Genomic DNA, 19,875 nt, shown 5'->3' on the forward strand with positions numbered 1-19,875 from the left:
ACCAAATGGAGCGTTGTTTGTCACTCCAGCATCATTTTGAGGAAATGGCAGTTACTCATGACACATGGCATCTAATTTCCTGTGTGTTGAGATGATTAGGAAACAGTTTATAATAGTTGCTGGTAATGATTGAAAACTGGATCTACAATACTGATTGTACGAAAGGTGATTTATAAGTTCATGGCCTAGAAAGATTGATTTTTACAAAACCTTGCACATTATTTTTCAACATATTAGTCCAGTGTTAACACATGGATCACTCTTTTGTGAAAGTCTTTGACCTCCAGAGTGTGGTCAACAGCATTGATAATATCGTCATTAGTGTCAAGCGGGCTTCTACTAAACTCGGTCGTCATCTAGGTGAAGAGTTAGTAGTCTGAGTCGGTCAAATCACTTGAATAGTGCAGATGTTGGACGAGTTCGAACCTGCGTTCCTGGATGGCAGCCATCATCCCTGTGGTCTTGTGGGCTGGAGTGTTGTCTCAGACAGTGCTTACTTGCAATTTCCACAAAAGTTAATAACTTCAAACTTTCTGCATCCTTCTACCTTCGGCTGTGAACTTATCAGTCATCCCTCACATATCTATTGTGGCATCAGGGTGAGTCAAAGTGACTGGAATAAGACCAGCAGAATATTTACTCATGTGTTTGTTTGTTTATTTGATTGAGATGGCCAGTGCGCAGCTTCTTCGCTCTACCAGAGTAAGCTATAAGCTTATTTACATTTGCAGTCCCTGTGCAAGATCTAAAGACGATGTCTCTGTTCATAAACTTAAAACTTGCCCTAATAAAACTGATAATCTTTGAATCTGCCACTGTACAGGTCAAATACCAGAATCAGAACAATGTCCGATATTTGGTCCTTTTTTCTTCTTAATGAGCTATGTACCAATCAGGATGAAAAAAAGAGAGAAAAGTCATAGAGCTCCTAGTACTCCTGTTTGTATGGGTGGTATATGTTATTATGCATCATTATTAATATGAAAGTTACGCTTCTGTTTACTTCATTGTCTAATCCTGATCAGTTGCCCAATAAAAAACACCACAAGTGCAGTTTACTGTCGTGATCTTACAGTTCAATATCTTCCAGCACACTCTCTCTGTCTTGCTTATTTCATCATCATCCAAAACTCTAATGGTTTCCTCAGCCAGTCCTCTATACTCACATTTAGTATATTCATCTTTGCCTCTGTCCTTTTAGGTTCATCCACCCTGCAGGCTTCTCTCCAGAGCACACCATCAGCATCGCCTTCCGCATGTTGCAGGATACACCCAGGGAGCCATTTGCCCTCTGGCAACTAACGGACAACGATTTCCAGCCCAAGATGGGAGTGGTGCTGGACCGTGAGTAACATTTCTGCACATCTACGTCTCCCAAACTGTAAGCAGGTTCATGACCTCTTCATTCTCATATCAGCCTAAGATCTTTGTTCCTCATCAGGGCCTCTAGACCAAGTTTGCTGAGATTAGCAGAATGTGCATCGACCTTATAGTCATAGACTTTCAATGTGGAGGAAGTATAAAGCAGAAGAAAATGGAAAGTACCTCAGAATTGTGCTTATGTACAGTATTTGAGTCAGTGCACTTAGTTACATTCCTTGTAAATCAGATGAGAATGTTTCTCTATGGACAAATTGTGATAAATAAAGAAAATAATCATTAGTTAGTGCTTGTTCTGTTTTATTGTTAAAGTTATTAAGAAACTTTCACAAAGAAAGTTGTCTTTAAAAGGAACACATTTTTGAGGATCGTCAAGGTAGTTCACATCGCTGTGATAAAGACCATGAAAGATGACACATGAAGTTAGTCACTTTGCTTCGTGATCAGCCAAAATTATAGATAGTTAGATATAAATGAATTAAAGGCTAAGGTTGGTGTTAGTCAGGCTAGATAAAAATGCAATCATCAACAGTGTGGAAACCCCACTAGACACTAGGAACACCTGACCGAAGACACTGGCATATTTAGGGTGCCATGGTTTTTGCAGAAAACAGGGCGAGTGGTTAGCTGAATGTCTTTCTCTGTTTTTTTTTTTTTTGTTTGTTTGTTTTTTTTTTTTTTTGCATTCGACAGCTACGACAAAACATCTGGTGTATTTCAGTCTGGACTACAGGGGAGAAGTGCAGGAGCTGACCTTTGACCATTCGCAGGTCCACAGACTGTTCTATGGCAGTTTTCACAAGGTGAGATAAACTGAGCAAGTGTTAAAGGACAAGAAGTGTTTCACTGTCACTGTGCAGAAAATGAATGTGTAATGAAAATGATGTTATGTTTTCAAATGAGACTGTATGTCCTTGTTTCCATCTATCCATCTTTTTTCAGTTATAGTTTTTATTGTTTCCCTCACAGGTATTACAACAGGCCGTCACCTGTGTTTTCCAAACATGCATTTACAAGTGAAAACAAATATTGACAAAGACCTCAAGCTAAAAACATCAACAGCTACAAATAAGTAAAACAAAACTAAGACATTGGCTTAAGTGCTTGAAGTTCAAACAAAAGGGAAATAAATAAATACAAATAAAAGATCATAAAAATGACATCGGTACATATACTACACATATGTACACATCTCATATTGTACCTGCAAGCACATACCCACCCTGTAAACAACCGTATATGTACAACCTATATAGTGAAGTATCACCCTCTTAGCCTATTGTCTCATTTTCTTTTAGATTATTCAGAAGGTAAAGAGCAGGAAGACCAACACCCAGACTGTCAATAATCTTTTTTATAACCCTCTGCCAGTAGGTGGCTATGATAAAAATATGAACTAGGTGGTTTGAAATCACATACACACAGTATAAAGTCAGGTCTGTAAGTGCTGTCACAAGATGATTAAGAAAATATACATATTAAAGACCAACAACAAAGTAAAAGAGTCACTGGTTAACTTATCAGTCTTCTTTGTTCTTTGATTTGCAGGTTCACCTGTCTGTCAGCCAGGTGAGTGTGTCCCTGTTTGTGGACTGCCAGCATGTGGGCGAGAGGCCCGCCCGCCCGCTAGGCAACCTACCAACTGATGGCTTTGAGATGCTGGGAAAACTGGTGAAGACCAGAGGACCCAATAGTGGATCTGCACCGGTACTTTTTATTCTACTCATTTCTCCCGAGGGGCAAGTGGGAATAAATACATTTAATTTCTCCATATACACAATACTTTCTTGAAATTATCTTGTTTTTTTTTCTTCATAATTTTGCTTTACCTATAAAAAAAATTATTTTATCCTGAATTTTATGTACTCATTGATGCTAACTAGTTCACTAGTCATCCCCACAAGGGAGCAAACTATTTAGATCAGGAAATGGATTACCAAAAATTCCTCACTTGGCCCTCAAGGCTTCCGTGAGGCCCAGGCTGTCTTTTCAATAAATTACACACCCTGAACATATCTAAAGAAATGTTTGACTCTTTTTCCTGTATCCTGTGTTTTTCACTGTTTCCAGTTTGGACTGCAGTCCTTTGAGATCATCTGTAACACCACATGGCCTTTAGAGGACACCTGCTGTGATCTGCCTGGAGTGGTCAGTCAGTTACTATTTACATTTACCTTTGCTCTGCTCTGTCATGTTGAAGGCAAATGTGACTTTATACGGTGTTTGATGTACAGTCAAATAAATTAGTTTGAAGATTTCCTTGAAAACATGACCCATACCTTAAATTTCATGTCTGTTGTCACTTGCTTTACAGTGGTTATGCAATAGTTCTAGATACTATATGAGAGCACAACAATTGTAATAGCAGCTCCAAGGGATATGATCTAATGTCTGCATTGTTTATGTCTGTGTGTACATCAGAGAGATGAGGAGAGCTGTCCTGCCCCGGCGTACACCTGCACCTGCTCCTCCAACGTTCCTGGAGCCTCTGGTTCCCCTGGCCCGACTGTATGACACTCCACAGATTGGTCTTGAATTCTAGCTGACTCATTTTGTGTTTGATCCATGTTTAACAACATGTTGACATTCCTTTTTTTTCTCTAGGGAAAGCCAGGCCCCCGTGGTGAGAAAGGAGAGAAGGGAGATCAAGGCCAAAAGGTGAGATGAAAATATTTATTCGGGCTCAGTTAGATTGAAATTCTGTTACCTGCAATTATCTCTAAAGCAGTTCCTGACCCGAGTCAAGCTGTTAAGAACTGCGTAGACCCATGATTACAGGCTCAGTGTTGCTGCAGGGCAGTGAAGAACTCAAGGCACAGGTTACTGTTAGCGCGCATAATGGAGAGATGACAAATACATAATAAAAATGAATAAAAACACAGTCATATGTGCAGATTGCAGAGGCAAAAGCAGCCGGCCTGTTTTGAGTGGATCATATTCACTTGTGTTTTCATTTAACTTTTCAGTTTCTGTCTCGGATTAATGAAAAATCTACATTGAGATTTTCCAAACAGTGTAAATAAGGTAAACCCAGATTAAAAATGCAGAGGCCCTGGGCACAAACTGCAGCTGCAAAATAGTATTCAAAATAATCCTTCTGGGTTATGGTTCATTAAATGCGTCCTCTTACAGTGCTTGTTTTTCCCACTGACAGGTGCATATTGTTTTTAACTAACTTTGGTTTGTTAAGTGTCTGACAACAATATTGAGAGGATCCTTACAGAAGCAGACCTTGTTATAAGAATTAGATCATTTCATTTTAACCAGAAACAGCCATCATCACTCTCACCAAATCCATTTGCAGGAACAGTAATTTAATTGATGTGTTAACACAAATTATTTGAAAAAGATGTATATGTAGATGTATATTTTTATCTCTTTTAGCTTTCTGTTATACTGTTTCACTGCTTCACAGTTTTTTATCCATGTTTCTGCCAATGTGGTCTACAACCGATTTGCGCAATCCAGTTCCTTTTTTCACCAAACACATCAACACCATACATACCGTAGACATTGCTCAAAGTTAAGTTAACTCTGCATTTATTTATTCATATACCAGTACTCAATTAATTTATTTAATTAAAACAAAAAGCAAAGGCAAGTTGATGCCACAGTTGGTGGAGTTTTGGAGGCCTGTGGAGGTGAGGGCAGTCCTATAATCCCTAAAATCCTATTAAAATTGTCAGGGCATGTAGACATTACAGTGCATGTTTTATTAAGAGGCATGCCTTGAAGCACCAAATCAATGTCTTCAAGTTACTTTCTCTGTGTTACAGGGGGAAGTGGGTCCTCCAGGAAAGTCTGGACAAGAAGGAGGTCTTGGCCCCCTTGGCAGCGCAGGGCCCCGAGGCATGACCATGCAGGGCAAAATGGTGGGTAGGCCTCCTAGATTTCTGTGCACAGTGGTAGTAATCATGATAAATGTCTTGATAAATATATCTGCAGGACTTGATATCTCTTTTTATATTTGTCCATTCAGGGTCCACCCGGTGCAAGAGGGGAAAAAGGAGATCCTGGGCGGCCAGGAGTCCAGGTCAGTTTAAACTTAGCCAGTGGAGCAACTAAAGACAGAAATAGAGTTGAAAACACTTCTTATTTCTCCCCATAATGTCTTAAAATCCATTCATCTGCCTCTCATGTCCTCTTTCCTTCTCGACTCTCCCCAAAAGGGTTCACCAGGACCTCCAGGTCCGAAAGGGGAGGAGGGGATTCCAGGCCCCAAGGTGAGCTGTTTGGTTCCAGCTGAGAACTGTAAATGTCAGCAGCTCTTCACACAGTTTAGTTGAAGCAGTGACACTCCCTCCCTCTTTATATGTCCTAATCTCATTGCAATCTGCTTCACAGGGCATCAGGGGGGCTGAAGGCAGCATTGGTCCACCCGGCATCGCTGGAACCAGAGTAAAACTGAATTTCATTTGTGCATTTTTTACATTTTGGTGCAGAATTTGACTTTGACCAATATTTTGGTCTCCATAACTTGGAGTTAAAAACTTGTCATCAATGCCATGAAATCAGATTTGGAAATGTATTGTCTCAGAGGATGAATCCTGAAACCTTTTGTTTTTGTGCCACCATCAGGGCTCAATTTACACTGACACACAAAATATAGTAGAATCGAATTGGCTGATACATGTTCTTTTTGCTGAGAATGATCCAGTCCATTTGGAACACATTTTGAGATTTTCTCTAGCACCACTTTCAGGCCAAAATGTCAAACTTGTTTTCTAGATTAAGACATAGAGGCTTTTAGATGGTTGACATGTTGTTCATATTTGTATTGTCTGGTAGAAGGATCTGCGAGTGGAGCTTTTTATGCATTCATGCTAGTTACAGCATTATCGCAGGAACGCCTGGAGGGAATTTCTGTCACAAACATCAACTTAAACTCAAGGATGAACTCATTAGAATGTGGTGGTCAAAGGTCACTATCTGGTCAATATCTGTATTTTAAATGTAAATGTTGGGGCGCCGCATAGCTCAGTCGGTAGCGCGCGCGACCCATGTGCCGAGGCTCTGCAGTGGACCCGGGTTCGACTCCCGGCCTGGGTCCCTTTGCTGCGTGTCACTCCCCGTCTCTTACCCTGTTTCCTGTCTATCTCTTCAGCTGTACTATCAAATAAAGCCAGAAAGGCCAAAAAAATACTTTAAAAAAAAAAAATAAATGTAAATGTTGTCACTACATACATCATGAGTGTGGACAGATATGGATGTAGCTCACACTTTGCTGGCTCAGAGAGGCATTATAGAAACTAAGAAGTGTTTTTTGCTAAATATTATTCCACTTGGTAAAGATTCCCTGGTCTGAACTGCAGTGTTTCAGTGTACCTGTTCTGTATACATAGCCCGACCTCCACCACCACAACGTTATTTCAGCCGAAAAAAAGGCAAGTTATGAAATGTACTGTAGTAAACAAAATGAACACTTCATTTTTAAAATGTCAAGCAGTTGTGTGCTTACTATTAGAGCCAATTAGGTGAAACAGCTTCAGTTCACAAGATAATTCAAAACTTGACACGCTTTATTTCACAGTGTTAAACCTCAGAGCAGTAATAACCTAAAGAGAGCTGTCAGAACAGTATAAACAGAACAGAATAAACATCTATGACTGTGTTTAACATCTATCAGTCTATCAATTGTCTGCTTATCTATGTGTTTGTATTTTACAGGGTTTCCAAGGAATGCCAGGACATCCAGGGCCTTTGGGGGAAAGGGGCCCCTCAGGACCTGTGGGACCTATGGTAAGACCAGAAGGACAAATCATGCCACTTAGCTTCTTACTTAATATATTGTTCTGACTCTTTTGAATTTGAATGGGAGCAGCTGTAACGCAAGCAATTTCCTCTCCGTGATGTGATGGACAGTTAAATGTGGGATAATGAGAAGTATGACCACATCTGACCAGGATGAAGATAATGGTGAAATTCAAACGAAAGAGAGACATTACAAAGTTAGAACATGCAATAAATTGGAAACACTGCATGATGTTGAGGAAGCACTGGCTGGGTCTGATTTTACACCTGTATTAACAGATGTTCCCAAACTCAAATCTGGACACAAAACTTTCTGATACATGATGTTATGCTGTTTTGTTCAGCACAACTTGTTTTCTGAGAATTCAGGAAAATTCTCTGTAGATTTTGTAGAAAAAACATCATCTGCCCTGCACAATGCAGTGTCGTGCATCCTGCCCAGAATGCCAACTAATGGAATGTATTTTTCTTTTTCTGATGCACTTGGATACAGGATGGGATTAGATTAAATACTTTATCAAACACAGTACAGTATTATAGGTGGCCGTGTTAGTGTCTGTGACAGCTATGTCCAGTAACATTCACTGCTTTCACCCCTTTTAACGTAGAGCTCTCCCCATCATGACTCGCTGACAGTTTGTGAATGGTACTCAGAGGAAATTATTTCTATCTGCAAATTACAGAGCTTCACATAGCAGATGAAGAGAGCAAAATATTCTAGAAGAAAAGTGAACTGAGCCATCAACCAGCTCTGAGCAGGCAGGACAATCACTTACTCTGAGCACCAAGATGAACATGGAATGGAGCGGCATTACAGCATAATGGAATGGCATTACTACAACCTCTGTCTCACCCCTGTTCATCTGGGGTGCATAGCAAGTCGTCTTAAAACCAAACCGGCACAGAAATTACCTCAGTGTGCTTCAGGAAAACACCAGTTCATTAGTGCAACACTTGCTATTATCAGTGCTATGAGCAACATAAAATGTGATAAAATCACATCATCCTGATGACCTTGCTCACTACCACCACCTCCTCTCTGACTTCACCTCAACAGTATCAGCAGCCAAAACTATTCTCCTTATTCTCTTCTCACTTCACCTCTCCCCGTGCTTCCTTTGTCACTGCTAATGACATTGCACCTTACTTTACCAAGAAAGTTAAAGCCATCAGCCCCTCATTTACTCCTATGCCCATCCAGAAAGCACCTTCCCCAACTCTCTCCTCTGATGGCCTTACCTGCTTCAGTCCTCTCTCCTCCGAAGATGTTCTCACACTAGTGACGTCTAATCGTGCCACCACCTGTTCCCTTGACCCGATGCCATTCCTCACCACCTTGATCAACTCATCCCTCACTTCAGGCCTTAATCCAGCTCCTTTCAAGACAGCTACAGTAAAGCCACTCCTAAAGAAACCTACCCTAGACTCAGCTGACATCTGAAACTACAGACCTGTATCTCCTCTTTCATTCCTCTGTAAAACTCTCGAACATGCAGTCTACATCCAACTGTCCTCCTGTCTTTTAGAAAACGACCTCCTTGACTCTAATCAGTCAGGCTTCAGGACTGCTCACTCCATTGAGACGGCTCTGCTTATAGTGACTGAGTCACGTGGTGCCGCCAGAGCCTCGTCCCGCTTGTCAGTCTTCATTCTCCTTGACTTATCTTCTGCGTTTCACACAGTCAACCACCGAATTCTCCTCTCCACTCTGGCTTAACTTGGCATTGGTGACTCTTCTCTAATTTGGTTCACATCATACCTGACAAATCGCACCTTTCAGGTCACATGGAACAGCCCCTTGTCCTAACCCTGCTTTCCGGAAACCGGTGTCCCTCAAGGCTCAGTGGTAGGACCGCTTCTGTTTTCACAATACGCTAGATCACTAGGCTCTACAATCACAATCACACATGCGCTTACCACTGTTATGCAGACGATACCCAGCTGTCCCTCTCTTTTACCCCATCCTCCTACAACAACCACGTTGCAAACGCGCATCTTGGAATGTTTGGCAGACATCTCCGCTTGGTAAGCTGCACATCATCTCAAGCTCAACCTTACTAAAACTGAAAACCTCTTCATCCCGGGGAAGACTGCCCTCACATGGACCTGTCAGTCACTGTTGAGGATGTCACGGTATCACCTACGTCTACGGCAAGGTACCTGGGCGTAATCCTTGACGATACTGTCCTGCGCTCCGCCAACATCACTGCTGTGGCCCAGTCCTGCCAATTTGCCCTCTACAACATCTGCAGGACCTGGTCTTTCCTCACAAAAGATGTGATGCAACTCCTGTTCCAAGCGCTGGTCATCTCCTGCCTGGGCTACCGTAACTCCCCCTTGGCTGGACTCCCAGCATCTACGACTAAACCACTGCTGCAGCGTATCCAGAACGCTGCAGCAGAGGTTTAGTCGTAGAGGCGCCTTGTTTTCAATCTACCCAGATTCACCCATGTGACCCCCCTCCTCCATGACCTCCACTGGCTTCCTATTGCGGCCCGCATCCAATTCAAGATGATGGTGCTAGTCTTCGAGTCAGTCAAAGGAACTACAACCGTCTACCTCCAAACACCGGTCAGACCATACACCCCAGCGAGAGCACTTCACTCTACTACATAAATTGGTCGGCTGGTACCACCGTTGCTGAGAGAAAACAAAGCCTGCTCAAGCGAAGTCGTGACACTTCTCTGTTTTGGCACCTCAGTGGTAGAATGAACTCCCAACCAATGTCAGGACAGTGCAATCACTCTCCATTTCCTGCACAAGACTCAAGAATCTGTTCAGATTTCACCTCGACCCCCGCGTAGCACAACTCACACATGACAACACCACAATAGACCCACTGGAGACTCAGTTTTGTGGTTTGATGGCAGAGGCCTGGAACCAGGTAGTGCTTTTGAAGCGTGACTTTTGAAGTTCATCCAAAAAAGAAAATTCTGTTATTATCTACCCACTCCCATGCTGATGGGAAGTCAGGTGAATTTTATTAGTCCACAAATCATTTCTGGAGACAAGAAAATGGTATTGTTGCATTCTCCTTAAAACTGAAGTAGCTGGGGAATAAAATGTAAAAATATTTGGCATTTTGGGGTGAACTCATCCTTAAATGGAAAAGGGATCATCTAAAAAGACATCTGTCCTTTACTTTCACACACACCGACATCCCTTCATCACTCTCAATGTATAAGGAGAGTGGAAAGGGGAAGAGGTCAGAGATGTGAATCAGGCAGTCACACTGCTTATTTATGCTTATGCTCATGTATCCTTTGCTTTACAGGGTCTGCCAGGAAATAAAGGGGAACGAGGAGAGAAGGTGGATTATACTTCTTCTACAATCTTCTTACTTTAATATTGTCATAACTTTAAAATATGTCTTCTCATTATGTTTTGTCACTGCTTTTTACTGCATGTGCCATTTCAAAACTTTGGTTGGTGAAAACGCTGATGTTTACAGGGGGAGCCTCAGTCAATGGCCATGATCTACCAGCTGGTCACACAGGCCTGTGAGCAACTAGTCCATAGTAAGCACTCAGACACCATCACAATGATATCTGCATACTCAACACACTCACTGTATCTTTAAAAAGCTCCAGATACAAACACATGCTCTTAGGAATACTTTACCAGAGTTGTGTGTGTTTTTCAGAGGAGGTGTTAAAGCTCGACATGTTCATTAATGAGGTAAGTCGTAAACCAGCTCCTATTGAGGAGCCAGTGGGGCCCCCTGGGGAACCTGGTATACCAGGGCAGAGGGGCCCTCCAGGCACCAGAGGCACCGAAGGGCGTCGAGGCCGGACAGGGGAACCTGGCAGGCCAGGATATCCAGGAGAACAAGGTAAGACTCTATCTGGGTTTGTTGAAATGAAAACAATCAGATGTTTATGTTTGTCAAAACTATTGCACACAAGTCTGATGAATAATGAATTTCACCTGTTTTATGATTTGTCTCTTACATAGGAAGGAGAGGCATGCCAGGGGAGAAAGGTGCTGCAGGAACCAATGTCCAGGGGCCTGCAGGGGTCAAAGGATTTGCAGGTACCTCTACACTGAAAAAAAATAATAAAACAATGAATACAAGTTTTAAAAATCTTTCAAAAAGTGAAAATACCTAAAATCTAAAACTAAAATCTTTCTAAAATGTTACTTTTTAGATTATATGTTTTATGTTAAGTATAATGAGATATTTTACCAGATATTAGACACATATCCTTTATAAGATTTTTATTTGCTGGTTTACGAGTCAATTGTGTCATTCTGATGTATGGTTGTGATAATGTATGTGTATCGTCTGCTGTGTGTGTCTGCAGGTCCTCCAGGTGAATCAAAGCTGGGGATCCCAGGCTCTAAAGGAGATGATGGTACGTCAGGACCCCAAGGGATCCCTGGACCTCCTGGACAGCCGGGCGAGGTTGGACCCCCGGGTGTGTGCGACAGCAGTGGAGGCTGCCACAGAGCTCCCCAGCAAACAGGTTCGCTACTTGGAAATGTCCACTAACTCAAATGACACACAGACCAGGGATATGAATATATGTTGATGCAGGTATATCACTTGAACTGGCACTGCTGTGAACAGTGTGGAAGGTGTCAGCTGTGGGTGGGTAAAATAATGAAAGAAGTGCATTTTCTAAGATGGCACTAGAAAGTTTATACAGAGGGAAAAAGAAAAAATAATTTCAGTTCCACAACTCTTGTCATAATGTCATGAGAATGCTTGTGAAACTGAAATTCTTCAGTTACAGCACTATAAGGCTTTGACAACAAAAAAATGTTTTCTTACCAGACTTTTACTTGTGTTTACCAACTTAGTCATTATTTACAAATTACTGATTATTTACCATTAATGTGATTTTGTAAAAATTGTAAAAGCACCAGTATTTATTCTAACAATATTGTCTCAATATCGATCGAAGATTTATATTTCTTATCATAAGACTTAATTGTGTGATCGTGAATATGCATCAAAAGTTGCAGGTCATTACCTCAAAACTATGACCCACAAGATGAGATGAACTGTAAACTCAGGTGATAATTGTGTGTTCTTAACTTCATGTGAAGTTAAACAAACAACTGACCTTAAAGGAAAACAAAATTTATACTCTTTTACTTTGTTCATGTTTGGTGGACCCTGCCACCTTCCTAGTTTCAAACTGTGATCTTATTTCCTTTGAGAACAGCTTGTGTATTCAGTTGTGGGAAAAAATAAATATTCCCGACTTTGTATTATTACCAGTTATTACTAATATTGTAAATATCTTTAACAATTCCATGATTTATTTTGTATCATGGATTTATTCACAACATTTTTCCAACCTTAGCAATTAGTGATATTATGTGTTGACACTTGTGTGTGCTCTCTTCACCCAGAGGACCCTTATTATGGTTACCAGCCTTGAGTGGATATTAACAAGGAGGACACTGACTGACGTCTGTTTGAAAAGACTATGGTTCCTTTGGAGTTGAATAATGGACTCTGAATGGAAATGAAAAAGCACCACTGAGGAGGTTTTGTGTGTTGAACTTGCCACTGACTGATCTGAAGCTCTACAGTATGTGAGCAAAGGAAACAATAGAGGAAGGGATCTGTCTGTCTTCTTATTACAGTGTTCCTCAACATTAAATAACAGAGAGAAATATACTAAGAAAAAGTCTGAAGTTTTCCAGTATAGAATAGTGTTATAATGGACAGAGTCATAAAGGAAAATAATTTCCAATGGGATCAGTCATGTTTCCTCTCATATAGTGTACACCATATTCGCACTGAAACCTTTTGTTTATCTTTGTTTATGTATTCATGCACTGTATCAATGCTAAGTAGTTTAGCCATCTGTGGTACATTTCTACTTATTTCATGTGTCATTTTAACCTGAACTGCCTCAAGGATAATGAAAATGGATAATCCATGGTGTAAAAGCTTCTTTTTGTTCCATGGTATACGTGAAACTGTGAGAATTTCATGTCATGTGTATGATCATTTGTATATTGTTTATTATATGTACTGAATTCAGTTATTCTTGTATGATATTTTATCTGTACCCATTTGTATTGAAAAATCAGGTTTACATTTTATGATTTCCTGGGGTTTGGATGATAAATAATAGTGTGTGAGTTGGGGGGGCAGACAGTGTCAGAGAGGCTTTTTCTTGTTGTTTTTCGTTCATATGTATGTTTTGTATCTTGTTAATAAATTTACATTAATATGTGTTTAATTAAGTGTGATGCTCTTTTATTTACTGTTCCTGTTGAAGGCTTTTCTAATGGTGAGCTTGTATATTGCTGTCCTTAAGCAGTGCACTGGTTGCATGCGAGCTCCGGGGCTGCCGTTCTGATTTCAAACTCCCTGCGTCAAGTGAAAAATAAATTGGCTAGCGGGACTCAACATTGATAATAATAGAAGTCCTTTTTCAACTCGGAACGGTGGTGAGGAGAGAATTGTTTCCAATGGTCTCTATTTTGAGGAGCACAGCGGAAGCTCCAACCTGTAGGCTAGCGGCTTAGTAAAGTTGACCTCAGTGTTGCACCCCCGCTTCCGGTATTGTCAGATGTTAATTTATTTTTCAATATAAAGCGGAGCCATGTTTCGTTCACTGTCCTTCGGCATATGATATAATCAGTAAAGCAGAGTTGCTGACTCAATTTAAAAACAAATTACCTTGTTGTAATTAACAATCATATCAGGTTTGTAATGTTAGTGTACGCTATTTATTCTACAAGATTATGAATTAGCATTTAACTGCGACTAATGCTAATCCGTTTCAGAGAAAAAGTACCCAAGTTATACCTGATTCAAAATATGCCTTTAATAAATACATTGAAAATAAATGTAGAGAATGGATGAGTATCAAGTGGATGAATATAAACTAGCAGAAAATGGAAATACTCAAGTAAAGTATACCAATGTCATTATCACTGACAGTGCTATTACATTAAAGCAACAAACTACCATAAATGCTTTATGGTTCAAAGCTTCCATAATTTTGTGTGATGTTTATAAATATGGCCATCAAAATGAAACAAGTGACTGTCAATACAAATTCTCAATTAGTTCTCTTATTTTGAAAGAAATGAACAGGATGTTGTGCGGCATGATTTACTATACGCATTGTGATTACAGGACATTCACTTCGCCATGGCGAGCCGCAAAACTTCGCACCAAAACCGCGTCAATGGGGACAAATACTCAGTACTGTTACCTACCTACAACGAAAGGGAAAACCTACCGTTAATAGTGTGGCTGTTGGTGAAATATTTCGGTGAGAGGTGAGTTCTGGGGAGACAGTAAAGCTGCTCGGCTCGTGCTAGTTAACGTTACTGCTGTAGTAATGCTGGCCAGTGATGAGCTGTCACTAAACCAATGAGAAAGTGACAGCTCGGCTCTGTGCTATTGCGTTGGCTTTGAAGACTTATTTTGTCAAATCTACAGTTTAAATGGATTATGATATTTAAGTAGCTAACTCTAGCTAGTTAACGCAGCTAAATGAAGTGTTAACTTGTGTGTGCGCGCATGCGCGCGCATGCGTGAGCGTGCGTGTGTGTGATACAAATTGAATGAACAAAATAATAGCTTTTGTTGAATCTGTTGTACCAACAGTGGATTTAACTACGAGATAATCGTCATTGACGACGGAAGCCCAGATGGGACATTGGATGTGGCAGAGCAGTTGCAGAAGATTTATGGCGAGGATAAAATAGTGAGTTAATCACATGCAGTGTTCTCATAGATTGTTAAGGTGTGTTTTACAATGTTTATTTTTCTGCCATGGCGTGTGACAGCTGGCTGTACTTAATGAATGATGAAGGATTAGGATCTTTATGCAGACGTTTAATCTGTTTTTGATTCTGTTGTTCAGCTTCTGCGACCAAGGGCGAAAAAATTAGGCCTAGGTAAGTTCAAAGCTCTGTGGGGGGAAATACGGAAAAGAACATTCCTGTATTCATATCGGCAAATTTTCTTACCACTCATGAGCTCTGGCTTCCTCTCAAAGGCACTGCCTACATCCACGGCATGAAGCATGCTACTGGGAACTTCATCTTCATAATGGATGCAGATCTTTCCCATCATGTGAGTGGAGCCTGTGTCTTATTATGTAACATAGTATGATGGTCCACATTAACAGATTGTTCTCAGGATGTATCTAACAGTTACATTTGTTATTGATAAGTCTGCCTTTATCTTTTTTTGTTTTTGTTTTTGTTTTTTTGATTAATCAATTGAATGAAAATAAGTAACAATCTCCAGTTTCATACAGAGGATCATTCAAGCCCAGCTTTCAAAGTGCTTGTTTATCTAATTATACTCCCACGCAATTGCAGTATTAAGTGAAATAACGCAGTCTCTGTGTACAGTATTCCACTTTACACAGCATGTTTCATCACTCTGTCACTCTGTCTGTTTTTCTTTTATTTTTATTTTAGCCCAAATTTATCCCGGAATTCATCGAGTAAGTGTTTGTTTTTGTTTTTTTTTCTGATCAAATGATTTTGTTTGTTGTTGTTGATTTTGTTTTGTTTTTTTGTTTGTTTGTTTTGTAGGGATGCACAATATCTATCCAACCAGTAAATTATTCTCCTGATATTGGAGAATTATATTACTGAGTATTTATCAGTATCTGTGAAATTGTAGCATATCATTGGAACCAATAATACAGAGTCAATTTACTTCCACTGACTTAGGATGCACACTGTTTACAGCAAGTAGGTGGCTGATTGCATCTTTAAAGTTTTTGATCTACCAATAAACACAGAAAAGAAGATTGAAAGGGGAAGAAAATGGAATATCATAAATCCACCATCTTTGCTCACTAGGTCTTAGCCTTTTTTAACCCTCAGGTATGCAAAAAGTACAGGCGATTAATTTTTTTTTAATTAAAAAAAAAAAAAACGACTTAATTCTTGGTATTGGCCATGAGTTGCAGGTCATTTTCGGTTATGAGTATCAGATGAAAAACAAATACATATCATGCATCCCTGTCTTTTTACTGTATTTCAAACCGTTTTCACCAAATTAATGTAAAGTTACTGTGCCACAAATGACAGTTGGAAGCAAACTTGTGCACATATTTTTTAGTTAATATTCTTTTCTTTGTTAGAAAACAGAAGGAGGGTGATTACGACCTGGTGTCTGGTACTCGATACCAAGGAAACGGAGGTGTATACGGCTGGGATCTGCGCAGGAAACTCATCAGGTCAGCATCATTTCACTGTCGTCAATGTCTTCTCACCTATCTTGCAGTTACCCTGATTTCAGCAGGCGAGAGGCAGATGTTTGATTTGATCTGCTTCCTTCTCTCTCTTTGTCTCATTCACAGTCGGGGGGCCAACTTTTTGACTCAAGTGTTACTGAGACCCGGTGCGTCAGACCTCACCGGCAGCTTCAGGTAAGTGCTGTGACTGCTTGTGAAAAAAGCGCTACTGACCTTTGAATTGTGCATCCATGCTGTGTTTTCTCACACTCCTGCTGTTTTTTTCTGGCTCATGTCAGGCTGTACAAGAAGAAGGTGTTAGAGAGTCTGGTTGAGCGGTGCGTGTCCAAAGGGTATGTCTTTCAGATGGAAATGATCATCCGTGCCAGACAGCTCAACTACACAGTTGGAGAAGTAAGACCCAAATTAGTTTGGTCATATACTTATGGGGGTTTATTTGTAAATCTTATTTGCTGAACATACAGTTTCAGATAAATCCTTATTTTCCTTTTGTGGACCCCACAATGACACTGGTGTTGTCCACCAGATTGGAAGAAACTTAAGTGATGATGTCTCTCTAGATCCTAGAGAAACATGATCACTGAAGTTGTTTGTGATTCTGATTGATTGAGAGTCTAGATCAATCAGAATCAGAAACTTGTGTAAATTGCAGTTGCTCGTTCTAGAATAGAAATGATCATACTGTAACTATAAACCACTGTATATATGAAATGTATATAAAATATGATACATTTTTCATATTAAAAGTAGAAAAATAACTGGAAACAAAATGGAGAGAAAAATGTGCACATGGATTCCTTTGAAACCACATATTTAATGTTGTAAAAATGTTTGTTTTTTTAACCACAAATATCCTTTCCTAAACTCAACACAACTGTGACAGTAAACTGAAGAGAAACAGAAAATAAGTGAACTAAGTGTAAAAATGCTTTGACAAAATGTGCCAATTGGGACGTGAAATCAGGTCTCCTAGGTGAGAATCCTAATCGAGCACATGAAGCCTGTACAGCTTGCTCAAAAAGTGGACTTTTGTTGCTTTCTCATATGTTGCAATGATGGCCTAGGAGCAGCACCAACATGGTGAAATAAGATAGACTCACACATTTGTAAAACCTTAATTCTATTTGTGAACATTCAAACCATTTTATTCTAGGACTCGCCAAAATGCAACCTAGGCTGTTTTTGTGAATGTATATGAGTCAAACCTTTGTGTAAAAGCATAATTACAACGAAAGAGGCACTTTAAAGATTGACTGTATTTTTGTTTCAGCTCAAACTCATTTTCATGGGGCACTTTTACGCTAGCATCAAAATTATTATTATTATTTATTTATTTTTTTAAACACTAAGAAGACTCGACACAACATGAAACTTTGCACGTAGTATCACCAGTGTCTCTACACATGAACACGAGCACTGAGAACACTGTTTGTGTACACAGAGTTTACTAAAAAGAAGGTTTTTGAACAACTCAAAAACTTTTAGTAAACTCTGTGTACACAAACAGTGTTCTTGTTCATGTGTAGAGACCCTGGTGATACTACGAGCAAAGTTTCATGTTGTGTCGAGCCTTCTTAGTGTTTTAAAAAATAGTGATTTTGATGCTAGCATAAAAGTGCCCCTGCACTCCATTGAAAATGAGTTTTGAGCTGAAAACAATACGGTAAATCTTCAAAGTGCCTCTTTCGTGCTAATTATGCTTTTACACAAAGGTTTGACTTGCATACATTCACAAAAACAGCCTAGGTTGCTTTTTGGTGAGAATTTCACTTAAATAAAATCTTGACAGACATTTCAAATGTGGACAAGATTAACAAGTTTTGATTTGTGAAAACTTTAATTCTGTCGACTTTGGTGTTCTTTGATTTTTCTACACAAAAAGCGCCATTTCTAGTCTGTTTTGCACCAAGAAAAAAATAGACAAATTCTAGCTGAAGTGCTGCAAAAAAGAAAAAAGGCCTGTAACCTCTGAAAAGGAAGCTTCAGTGCTGTGAGCCTGCGTCCATGAACTAAAAAAACAATTCTCTTTTCCTCCAAACAACAGGTGCCCATTTCCTTTGTGGATCGTGTATACGGAGAGTCCAAACTGGGAGGGAACGAGATTGTGTCATTTGTGAAAGGACTGCTCACACTCTTTGCCACCACATGATCTGTGATGTAGTCAGTCTGGACGTCCCACAGTCATGTAGTATTCTTTCAGTCTTAAAGTTGCTGTCAATAATACAGTAGTTTTATCTTAATGTCAGAAGGGGGGGTCCACTTGCCTGTGGGCAGACAGTGACATGATGGCAAATGACAAGGGAGACATGTCTCCCCTGTTAGCACAAAAAAGCAAAACAAATACAAAACAGTATCCTGTCAGTAGCTGTCTTGAATACTGAAGGAACATAGTGCTTTACATTCCCGTCACCCTCTCTAATTTAATTTTGAGCAGAGCACATGGTGTCTCATCATTCCCATACAGACAGCTGACTGAACTATACATTAACACAGTTGTCCGATGGGTTGAAGTTCATCTTTTACTCCACACCTGTGGTTGTTTGTATAAAATTAAACACTTTATATCATTGGATTATTCTGATTGTGCTCTCTTTTTTTTCTTTACAATGAGTCAAAACCTACAGTAAAATGTGTCACAGAGAGCGACCACCCCTCTCATCAATCACAAGGGACTGTTGATTTTCTGAGTTATATCAGGTCAGATAACACAGAGTGCTGAAATGACTTAACCTTCAAGAGCTTTCATTGAAAACTCTGTGAGAGCATGACCTCAGACCGATCCTCGCTGATTATAATGATGACTACCAATCGTGTTAACTTGTCAACTGGTAGCCAAAGGCTGTGGCTCTCCAGAGGCTTGCCCAACAACAAAGGAAACAAGTTCATCTTTGACCTTTGGGAATAAAAAGATTTAACTGAAAGCCCAATTATGTATCAGCTTCTTCGGACATTTCAACAATATTTTATGACCTTCCCAGTACGCGGTGTGGTATATTCTGTACAAAGGCAGTAGTATTGAAAACTGTAACATTCTGTTATTGTGTCATTCATTGATGGAATTATAATGAAAAACCATTTGCTGGGAACCTCCTGGAAACCACTCATGGACCCCTGGACTTCCGCAACCACTGCACTAATAGAGCTAGGTGACTGCATCAGGAATATACATGAATTAATTTTTAGAAGTCAGACTCTTAAGACATTTAGCATCCCACTTTTCCCCCTGGAACACCACTGAAGCAAACTGTCCTGTGCAATTAAGGCTGGATTACCAAGTAGCAGCTGCCACAAGACCCCCATGAAAGCTCCCAACTCATTGTATCTTACACTGGTGTGACTGTTTTTTTGAAGGTTTGTTGCCCTTGAAAGCATCCACTGACACATAAGGAGAACCCTGCTTAATTACATGATCTTGAGACCATGTTTCAAGATAATATGATGTCCTGCAGACTTACCAAACAACACACCTAGAGTCAATCAGGTTGTATTCTAGGATTAGAAAGAAAACTAATGTAAACAAAACAATTGAATGCACAGAAAGTGGCAG

The 19,875-nt window shown here is 40.0% G+C and overlaps 2 protein-coding genes across 3 annotated transcripts in view; both read left to right on the forward strand.

Annotated features, from left to right (window-relative positions):
* LOC119022152 (collagen alpha-1(XX) chain) overlaps positions 1-13,334 on the forward strand; it is a 39,830-nt gene extending 26,496 nt beyond the window's left edge. The window contains exons 26-42 of the mRNA XM_037102735.1: positions 1,202-1,344; positions 2,074-2,183; positions 2,929-3,087; positions 3,451-3,528; positions 3,802-3,888; positions 3,985-4,038; positions 5,157-5,252; positions 5,360-5,413; positions 5,550-5,603; positions 5,725-5,778; positions 7,048-7,119; positions 10,406-10,441; positions 10,583-10,649; positions 10,775-10,963; positions 11,086-11,163; positions 11,436-11,597; positions 12,493-13,334. Of these exons, the coding sequence (XP_036958630.1) occupies positions 1,202-1,344; positions 2,074-2,183; positions 2,929-3,087; positions 3,451-3,528; positions 3,802-3,888; positions 3,985-4,038; positions 5,157-5,252; positions 5,360-5,413; positions 5,550-5,603; positions 5,725-5,778; positions 7,048-7,119; positions 10,406-10,441; positions 10,583-10,649; positions 10,775-10,963; positions 11,086-11,163; positions 11,436-11,597; positions 12,493-12,521 (1,522 nt within the window). The 3' untranslated portion in view covers positions 12,522-13,334. The remainder of the gene's footprint in view (positions 1-1,201; positions 1,345-2,073; positions 2,184-2,928; positions 3,088-3,450; positions 3,529-3,801; positions 3,889-3,984; positions 4,039-5,156; positions 5,253-5,359; positions 5,414-5,549; positions 5,604-5,724; positions 5,779-7,047; positions 7,120-10,405; positions 10,442-10,582; positions 10,650-10,774; positions 10,964-11,085; positions 11,164-11,435; positions 11,598-12,492) is intronic.
* Positions 13,335-14,204: 870 nt separating this feature from the next.
* dpm1 (dolichyl-phosphate mannosyltransferase subunit 1, catalytic) lies at positions 14,205-18,900 on the forward strand. 2 transcript variants are annotated; one of them, XM_037102741.1, is made up of 9 exons: positions 14,205-14,385; positions 14,717-14,816; positions 14,976-15,009; positions 15,111-15,187; positions 15,541-15,566; positions 16,215-16,310; positions 16,434-16,502; positions 16,607-16,721; positions 18,373-18,900. In XM_037102741.1, the coding sequence occupies exons 1-9, from the start codon at positions 14,255-14,257 to the stop codon at positions 18,475-18,477; spliced, it is 753 nt and encodes a 250-aa protein (XP_036958636.1). In that variant the 5' UTR covers positions 14,205-14,254; the 3' UTR covers positions 18,478-18,900. The 2 variants fall into 2 exon arrangements, with proteins under 2 accessions (XP_036958636.1, XP_036958635.1); XM_037102740.1 differs by having other exon boundaries at positions 16,215-16,502.
* Positions 18,901-19,875: the final 975 nt, after the last annotated feature.

This window comes from Acanthopagrus latus, chromosome 7 (genome assembly GCF_904848185.1).
Source record: "Acanthopagrus latus isolate v.2019 chromosome 7, fAcaLat1.1, whole genome shotgun sequence".
NCBI lineage: Eukaryota > Metazoa > Chordata > Actinopteri > Spariformes > Sparidae > Acanthopagrus > Acanthopagrus latus.

Coding starts and splice junctions, on each gene's coding strand:
- dpm1 (XM_037102740.1), top strand. CDS start 14,255: ATGGCGAGCCGCAAAACTTCGCACCAAAACCGCGTCAATGGGGACAAA. Junction 15,010..15,110: donor GGCGAAAAAATTAGGCCTAG/GTAAGTTCAAAG, acceptor TTCCTCTCAAAG/GCACTGCCTACATCCACGGC. Junction 16,722..18,372: donor TCAACTACACAGTTGGAGAA/GTAAGACCCAAA, acceptor TCCAAACAACAG/GTGCCCATTTCCTTTGTGGA.